We start from the raw sequence: 9002 nt of genomic DNA, 5'->3' as shown, positions 1-9002 counted from the left end.
ATGCTTTTTTCCTCAGTTGGTCAGAACAAACGTGGCAGACTTGTTACTTACTTGTTCAGATGGCAATATACGGTGAAAATTCTTATTTGGGTCATATTCCTAGACGTAGGCTAGAATCTGTGAGTGTGAAGTACAGTAAATATCTACACCAGTGCAGTGACTGACTGCCACACATACTTTTTTTATAGTTATAAAATTGTAGTTTTGAAGAGTTACGAATGGAAATAGGGCACACACCAGGGTACTGACCCATCAGCTTCAGGGTCGAGTATTACAGCCAGCTCTGTCAGAACCAGACCAGCAAGGTAATGCTGCTCTCTGAAGGGCACAGACAGCTCAAACATGTTGGCAATCTTTTGGTCCTGCACTTGGGTAGAGAAACCAGAACTCTGGTGGGAGACAACGAGAAAGAAAAACAAAAAAAATAGGAGGAAGGTTTTTATAACTATCAATTTTGGTGTAATTTAGAGTTTATTACAGTTAACCTTTCTCAGATAGTGTTTATACCTGAGATGTGGCAGAGGAGACCGAAGGAGAGGGGGAGGCTGGGGGTGTAAGTAGACTGAAGGGCAGGTTTAGAGTGACGTAGTGTTCATGGCTACAGGCGATCCTCAGGAAGTCTAGTCTCAGAGACTCTAGAGTGAGGTTCTGTAGTGCATAGAGCTTGTGCGCTGGAGCCGTGCCGACTCACAACCCACGCAAGCTAGATAATTCCGCAGACAGCTGCAATTCCAGGTTTTCAAACAGAGATGGACGACAAAGAGGCAAAACTTACGGACTGCAGCTTTAACTATTTTTGAATTTTTCGGATCATCAGTCATCAAAGCTCGGTAAATATTGGTTACAGACACAGAGATTTACTTTAAATTTCACCAAGCTGATTACTCACTAAAAATGACCCCACAGAGTGTGCGAGTTGTTTACTTTTTTAAATTAGTCGTCCCATTAACGCCATTATATTGTTCATTCAGAAGTGGAAAGCGCACAAACACAAGAGGCGGGATTTATCGCATTAACCAATCACAGCTGATCATAACCAGTCATATCCAATCATATCCCGATGGAGGCATTGCCTCCTCTCACGTGACTTTCCCCCATTCATTCTCAATTACCCCCACCAAAATCACTGCATAGACTGAAGGGCAGGTTTAGAGTGACGTAGTGTTCATGGCTACAGGCGATCCTCAGGAAGTCTAGTCTCAGAGACTCTAGAGTGAGGTTCTGTAGTGCATAGAGCTTGGTGGACACCTGGGAATTGAAGGAATAGAAGATCATCAGAAAAGACAGTGTGTAAAAGCATAAAATGTTTGGAGCTGAATTGTAAGGTACCTGTTTCCAGTAGGTTTTGATGAGAGAGAAGACAAAGCCTCTATCCATGACTGACAGGAGGTCATTGAGGAAGAAGGCCAAGCTGGTGTTGAGCCTTTCCACCAATTCAAGATCCTAAAGACAATAAAGTAAAGACAAACGTGAAACAGCAAACTCACCACTTCAAAAGCTTAAAATAATTAGAATAAACAGACATACTGGACATGCTTTTTTTCTTGACTGATCATCTGCAAGAATTAACCACTGAACTTAACATACATATAATTATGCAAAATAAATATTTTGTAACAATATCAAAGTCTTTATTATCAATTTTTATTGATTAAACATATCCTTGCGGAATAAAAGTATGAATTTCTTTAAAAAAAATAAAAAATAAAAATAAAAAGTATGGACCCCAAACTGTAGTGTACATTGTTAACTTTTTATTCATTAAAGAATCCTGAAAAAAGTATCACATGTTCCAAAAAATATTAAGCAGCCACTGTTCATACGTTCAAATGCCTTTTTGCCCTGCATGAACAAAAAATGGGCCTTTTTGTATGAGATGGATGGATAGAAAAACACAAACATTAATTAATTTCACTTGGTTTGTGAAAGGACATAGCTGAGCAGACTGAGTGCATTTCTTTAGAGATGAATGGAAACGAAAACAGACGTGAAAGAGACAACAGATACAGATATATTGCTACTAAGAGATCCAGAAGTGCTGTGAAGACCCTTCTGATTAACACCTGGTATTAGCTCCCTCTACTATGAAGTTTATTCAAACCTTGTATTCGAAGCAGGAGACACAGAGGTAGAGCAGATCCAACAGACGACTGAGCTGAGAGACAGACAGGTCAGTGAACCATTTCTGAAGCACCATCTCATCTGCATTCTTCAGCACCCACAGCAGACAGATGAGCAGACTACGACTGGACTCAGCTGAGAACGAGCCATGCTGACGGGTGGCCTGGAGAACAAGGTGTATAGATTTTAGTGAAGGACTGGGATTCTACTTTTTCAGACATCGCATGATGTATCTTTCTTGTTGAATAACTTTGTTTTGGTCTAACTGTCTCTAACATCAAGTAATCAATTATTTTAATTCAGAAGAATTACATTTATTATGGTAGCTTAAGTTTTCGAAAAATAAAAAGGATGTGCACAAAAAAAAAAAAAAACTGGCTTTACTTTAAATGCAAAGTGCGCCATTACTTTCCCTCTACTGCATGCATTTCAAAACTTTCTTGTCAGATATAAAATATTCTAAAATATTTACTTAAAAATACCCTCAGAGATTAAAAAGTGTTTATGTTTTGGGTGGGAAAAATACATACATATACATTTATGGTAGTTATGTAATATAGCAATGTATATACATGTAAAATAATAATAATAATAATAATAAAATAACTTGTTATATTAGCTGATAGAAGAAAGTAAAAGTAGTAAAATAAAAAAAAATAAAAATACACAATGCATCCAAACAGTGAGGTCACAATACCTGTGTATTTAGCAGAAAACTACTAGGCCGTGACATCTGTGGCACAGAGGTCCCTGCAATTGCCATGGCAACAGTCTGGCTGATCATACTGTTGCCCTCAGCTTCCTGCTCCTCGGTACCTGGACCACCAGGACGACCCCACTGATTATGGGATTCTGTGATGTCAAAAGAAATGTTAAAACATCTAAAGAAAATGTTGTTGGTGAATGTTGTTATTACATGACATATTTACAATACAGCATGAGCCGGATACAAAAATCTATTAACATACCGGTGAAATCATAGAGCTGGGGAAGGGTTTCCATCACAATGCCTATGAGTGGTAGGTAGAGCAGGGCAACTCTAGCTTTGACCTCAGGGTCAGCATAACGTGGGTCTGAGTCATGACTGGACAGCAGATTATGAACCACGCTGATGACCTTCTTATGAAGACCAAACATCCTATAGCAAGAGCAGAATAAATATAGAAGAGCCGAGTAAAATTAAATATTTGATAGATGTTATAAATAATTAAAATACTTAATTTAAATTATGAATTATATAATAATAATAATAAAATAATATATAAAAATAAAAATAATATACATAATTGTAAATATAATTATAGTTATATAATTGTTTATACATGTTCCAAAAAATATTAAGCAGCCCAACTGTTTCCAACACTGATAATAAATCAGCATATTAGAATGATTTCTGAAGGATCATGTAACACTGTGCAAACTGTAGTAATGGCTGATAAAAATTCAGCTTTTCCACCACAGGAATAAATTATATTTTAAAGTATTAAAATAGAAACCGTTATTTTAAATTGTAATACTATTTCACAATATTAAAGTTTTGACTGTATTTTCGATCAAATAAATGCAGCCTTGATGAGCAGAAAAGACTTCTTAAAAAAAAAAAAATTACACATTTTACTGATCCCAAACTTTATATATATACAGTGGGTACGGAAAGTATTCAGACCCCCTTCAATTTTTCACTCTTTGTTATATTGCAGCCATTTACGCTCAGTGCAGCAAAATACAGAGATAGCCTTAATGAAAACCCAGTCTAGAGCATTCAGAACCTCAGACTGGGTGGAAGGTTCACCTTCCAACAGGACAATGACCCTAAGCACAGAGCTAAAATAACGAAGGAGTGGCTTCATAACAACTCTGTGACTGTTCTTGAATGGCCAGAGCCCTGACTTAAACCCAATTGAGTATCTCTGGAGAGACCTAAAAATGGCTGTCCACCAATGTTTACCATCCAACCTGACAGAACTGGAGAGGATCTGCAAGGAGGAATGGCAGAGGATCCCCAAATCCAGGTGTGAAAAACTTGTTGCATCTTTCCCAAAAAGACTCATGGCTGTATTAGATCAAAAGGGTGCTTCTACTAAATACTGAGCAAAGGGTCTGAATACTTAGGACCATGTGATATTTCAGTTTTTCTTTTTTAATAAATCTGCAAAAATGTCAACGATTCTGTGTTTTTCTGTCAATATGGGGTGCTGTGTGTACATTAATGAGGAAAAAAAATTAACTTAAATGATTTTAGCAAATGGCTGCAATATAACAAAGAGTGAAAAATTTAAGGGGGTCTGAATACTTTCCGTACCCACTGTATAATGTCAATGTTGCTGCACATATGATATTTGTAATATAATAATGATATTATGTAAAACAAAATAAAAGTTGACAAAAAATAACAAATAAACAAACAGACAAACGGTTCAATTCATTCATGTAGTTTTCTCACCTTCTGGAAACGTGAGACGATGTCACCTGCAATGGTGCTAACCAGAGCGGTGATGTCATCCATGAAGCGCTCAGGGAAGCGGTTCTTCCTGGGAGACTGCAGGCGGTCAGTAAAGTACAAGTGGTGAATGATGCTCTTAACCTGAAAAGAGAAAGAACATATTTTTTCTCTCACAACCTCAAAAACAGATGCTACACTTTTTTTCATAAAGGAGGAAGCATGGGGATTTATGATTGTGGTAGTCCTTACCATAAGCTCAAAGAAGAACCAGGCCTGTTGCAGGGCTCCCTCTCTCACGCTGCCACTGCTGACCACCCACTGCAGGGCAAGCTCCTCATGAAAGAGCTGAGAACAGGAAGGAACCATCAAAGAACCATTCACCATCAAATACACTGCATATAGGTCAGTATGTCTTAGTTCTACTATGGGATATGATACGGTCCTTTGACATAAGGCCCACTGTGTTGCTGCAAGAGTGGGGAGGATTCATTATTCTACGGATCCAACATTAAACACAGATAAACATCCCATTCGAACACAGTACCCATTACCGGGCCAAGACCAACTGGGTGCTCTACACCACAAGTGACACATAATTCCCTCTTCAGGTGCATTCATAGTAAAGTGGTGCCAGTCATTCATAGTAAAGAGAAATACAGATACTCAGAGTTCACAAGAAAATGACAACCACAGCAACAAAACAACATCAACAACAACATCCAGTCATTCCAAGACAGACAGGCGCAAGTGAGGCAAGGAGGGGGTCGGCTCCTGCCCTCAGGGAATTGGGTCTCTACCTTTTTGGTTGGCAAGCGTCCTGTTAATGTTTGCAAGAAACTGGCGCTCTCAGTGTGCGATGACATGCGATTGCCACTGCGCTCCATGGCCTACGGGTGGGGATGAATGGAAAGGTGACAATAGATTAGTGTGGAGGACAGGAGTATGTGGTGCCATTCACTACCAATATCTACACACACACCTTCAACCCACACACACAAAAACACAATACAGAACGGGACTGCACAAACTGTAATATCATAATAGATAAATAATTTAAAAATGCAATTACTTTTTAATTAAACAATTAGTTTCCATCAGACAAATAGCCATTCTGAATGACATAGTCTACTCAATAAGGAGACTGAAGAGAAAAAGTCTTGATGCTGGTGATGAAGATATGATGCTGAATAAATAAATAAATATGCATGTATGCTTTAATGAATCAGACTATTACAGGCACTGAGTAATGAGAAAAGAAAATTATTAGCCTTAATCAGGTGCTGGTTATTAAAATAAATACAAACAAACGGACAAACAAAATATTCACACACACGCATACATGTACATGCAGCATATCATAACATGCCAGGCAGAGAGAAAATGGAAATTGGTTAGTTATGGCCATGCAATGTGTTTTAGAGTGCAATGTTGAATAAGAGGAATGAGGTGGCTTTGGAAAAGACTGTTTAAGAAGAGTGAATGGGGTTGAGGAAGTAAAGAAAAAAAAAAGGAAAATGGAAGAGGGAAGAGGGAAAGGAGTGTGCCATGGAGTTACTAGATATTCCTGTTAGTGCTACTGGGAACGGCTGTGTGAAATGGGGAATTCTGCTTTGAATTTGGGGGTTGGGATAGTCAAAATGACCTGCTTAGCATCAGATGATGAGCCAGGGCTGGTCCCCCAGGGGGCGCTTTTGCACCCCATGGTATGCACCCAGGAGTTGGAGCGATCTAAGCCCTGCAAGCCAAGGGTGGCGTCAAAAGGATCACGGGCAGACGCAAGCAAGCCAGGGAACAGTGAAAGGTCAAAAGTTACAGGTAAATGAGAAAGTGAGCAAGGGAGCAAGTTAGTTTATATTAATTTCTCATCTTTGAACAGCAACAGCAACAGGTTAGATTATCAAGCTTCTTTAAGTGGTAACGGAATCAAAGGCTTAGTTTGGGCACGGTTAGCACAGAGAACACATGATGTGAAACCAGGCTGATTCATTCATTGCAATGGGGGGAAAAGGATCATTGGTTTGCACCAACAATTCTTAAGTGTACCTCAAATAAAGCATCTTTAAACATCTTCAGAGCATTTGGTACATTATAAAATTCCTGTCTACTACATCATCTACACTACCTTTTACAAGTTTGGGGTCAACAAGATTTTTCTGAAATTAATATTTTTTATTCAATAGAGATACACTTAATTTGTTAAAAGTGGCAGTAAGGACTGTTACATTGTTACTATATATATATATATATATAGAGAGAGAGAGAGAGAGAGAGAGAGAGATTTTACATAAAAGCTGGTCTTTTGAACTATTCATCAAAAAATATTGAAAAAAGTATCACAGGCACCACAAAATATTTGACTGTTTCCAACAATAATGATAATAAGTTAGAAATATTTATTGAGCCCCAAATCAGCATATTAGAAACATTTCTGAAGGATCAGGTGACATTGAAGACTGGAGTAATGGTTGCTGAAAATTCAGCTGTGCCATCACAGGAATAAATTACCTTTTAAAATATTTTCAACTAGAAAACTTAGCTATTTAAAACTGTAATTTTATTTCAAAATATTACTTTCAAAAACTCTTTTCAAAAACATTAATCTTCTAAACCCCAAACCTTTGATTAGTAGTATATGCAGGTAATTCTTCTGAAATCATCGTGAGAACATTCAACACACTAACAATTTAATTTAGAGCAGTTTGATTACAACTGCAATCATTTAACTTATTAAATGTATATTTGTTAAACATATGATTTTCATTTTAAATGTAGATTCTTAAGATTTCATGTGCTTTCATGATAAAGTTTATTTACGGCCATGGAACTTAAGTAGTGACACATACTTAAAGATTTCTGTTTATTTATTATAGAATAATGAATCTCTTATTTTTCCTGTGTTACCTGATTTGCATATTCCCTTCAATAAATTGGGCGCATCAACAATGAAGACAGCACAAACAAATAACTGAGTTATAAGTTACACATTCATCAAAGGCAAACTGTTGGCCACCGATCTCAACCACACATTTATTGTGTTACAGTTCTTTTTTTTGTGTTACAGTTTATTTTTGTTCTTCCCTTTTGCAAGATTGTGTAACATGGGTTAAGTACATAAAATGTTTCAGCTAATATTTGTCTTGCTGGTGAGCTATAGGTTGATCTGTAACATTGAGAAATGCTGATGATCAGCTAAATCAGCAATCTAGTGCAGAAAGTCAATGACCTACAAATGCATTCATAATAATGAATACAATTATTCACATCCAGCTGGAGCAATCAAAGCATGTCTTAACAGCACTAATAAAATACATTTTGATATGTGTACATAAACTACAACGATGCATTTGTAATATTATTAGAAATAAATTATAACCAATAGAGCTGCTGAAATGTGTCTACCTACCTTGCTGCCAATGATGGAGCGTACTTCATCATCTGGGGAAGTAGGAGTGCCAGAGATGTCTGGGTTGCTGTTGCTAAGGCTACGAGAGCGGTTGAGGTTGAGGCTTGACGGTCTAACAGCAGAACGGGCCATGGTGGCATAATGCACTGAACCGCCCAATCCTCCAGGGCCTATTACGCCAAAAACAATAAATCAAAATTGAAACACACTGGAGTAACAACTAATTTAACCTAATCTTAAACACTCCAAAAGCCACAGATTTAGAGACCTAAAATCAAAAGATCAAGCTGAAACCTGACCTGGAGATGGGGAGTTGGGGTCCAATATATATATATGAGAGAGAGAGATTTCTTTTTTATGAAAAAAATGTTTTTTTTATGTTCCATAGAAGAAAGTCATACAGTTCAGGAACAACATGAGGGTGAGTAAATGATGACAGAATTTTCATTCCTGGTTGAACTATCTCTTTAAAGTAAAACTTTTCTGTGAGCTTTCTGAGATTATGTAGGTTGGAGGACAGAGGGTACCTATCTGGCCGGCTATGACAGGTGGCCGCACCATCAGCAACACCAGTTTGTCCAGCAGTAGGTGGAGGAAGCGCACAACAGGCTCCAGCTGAGCGGAATTTAGAGCTGCTATACTAGACTTCAGCTCAGCCTCCAGATTATTCTCCATAATGCGCATGTCTCCTATCCTCACAGGGAACATATGCTCATCCAGCGCATGCACCAGTGCAAAGAACTTATCTAAATACTGGTCCTGGGCAGAGGAAAGAAACTGTTTCGCCCATGCATATCTTGGCTAGTGTCCAAGTACTTATGTAGACGGTTCACTATGGATGCCATCACTTCAAAAGAAGCCTGACCAAGATTCACTTCAGCAGAAAGAAAATAAAACACAAGATCTTTAAGAAACAGCAGCCAAGGTCAGGAAACTAACAACTATTTTATGCAGTTCTCACAATCAAGCTAAATACTATTTTATATATATATATATATATATATATATATACACACACACACACACACACACACA

General features: G+C 37.8%; 1 protein-coding gene across 1 annotated transcript in view; it reads right to left on the bottom strand.

The window, feature by feature from the left end:
• Nucleotides 1-9002, bottom strand: part of LOC107692429 (dedicator of cytokinesis protein 7-like) — a 51176-nt gene that overhangs the window by 18514 nt on the left and 23660 nt on the right. Inside the window, exons 22-34 of the mRNA XM_016491477.1 lie at nt 8720-8841; nt 8267-8285; nt 7968-8137; nt 5362-5451; nt 4814-4909; nt 4565-4705; nt 3090-3261; nt 2819-2973; nt 2102-2284; nt 1815-1842; nt 1528-1556; nt 1330-1443; nt 1113-1248 (exon numbers count right to left, since the gene is read on the bottom strand). Coding sequence (XP_016346963.1) covers nt 1113-1248; nt 1330-1443; nt 1528-1556; nt 1815-1842; nt 2102-2284; nt 2819-2973; nt 3090-3261; nt 4565-4705; nt 4814-4909; nt 5362-5451; nt 7968-8137; nt 8267-8285; nt 8720-8841 — 1455 coding nt within the window. The remainder of the gene's footprint in view (nt 1-1112; nt 1249-1329; nt 1444-1527; nt 1557-1814; nt 1843-2101; nt 2285-2818; nt 2974-3089; nt 3262-4564; nt 4706-4813; nt 4910-5361; nt 5452-7967; nt 8138-8266; nt 8286-8719; nt 8842-9002) is intronic.

This window comes from Sinocyclocheilus anshuiensis, unplaced genomic scaffold (assembly GCF_001515605.1).
Source record: "Sinocyclocheilus anshuiensis isolate Anshui unplaced genomic scaffold, SAMN03320099.WGS_v1.1 scaffold70, whole genome shotgun sequence".
Lineage (NCBI taxonomy): Eukaryota > Metazoa > Chordata > Actinopteri > Cypriniformes > Cyprinidae > Sinocyclocheilus > Sinocyclocheilus anshuiensis.
This window is presented reverse-complemented; position numbering and strand designations above follow the sequence as displayed.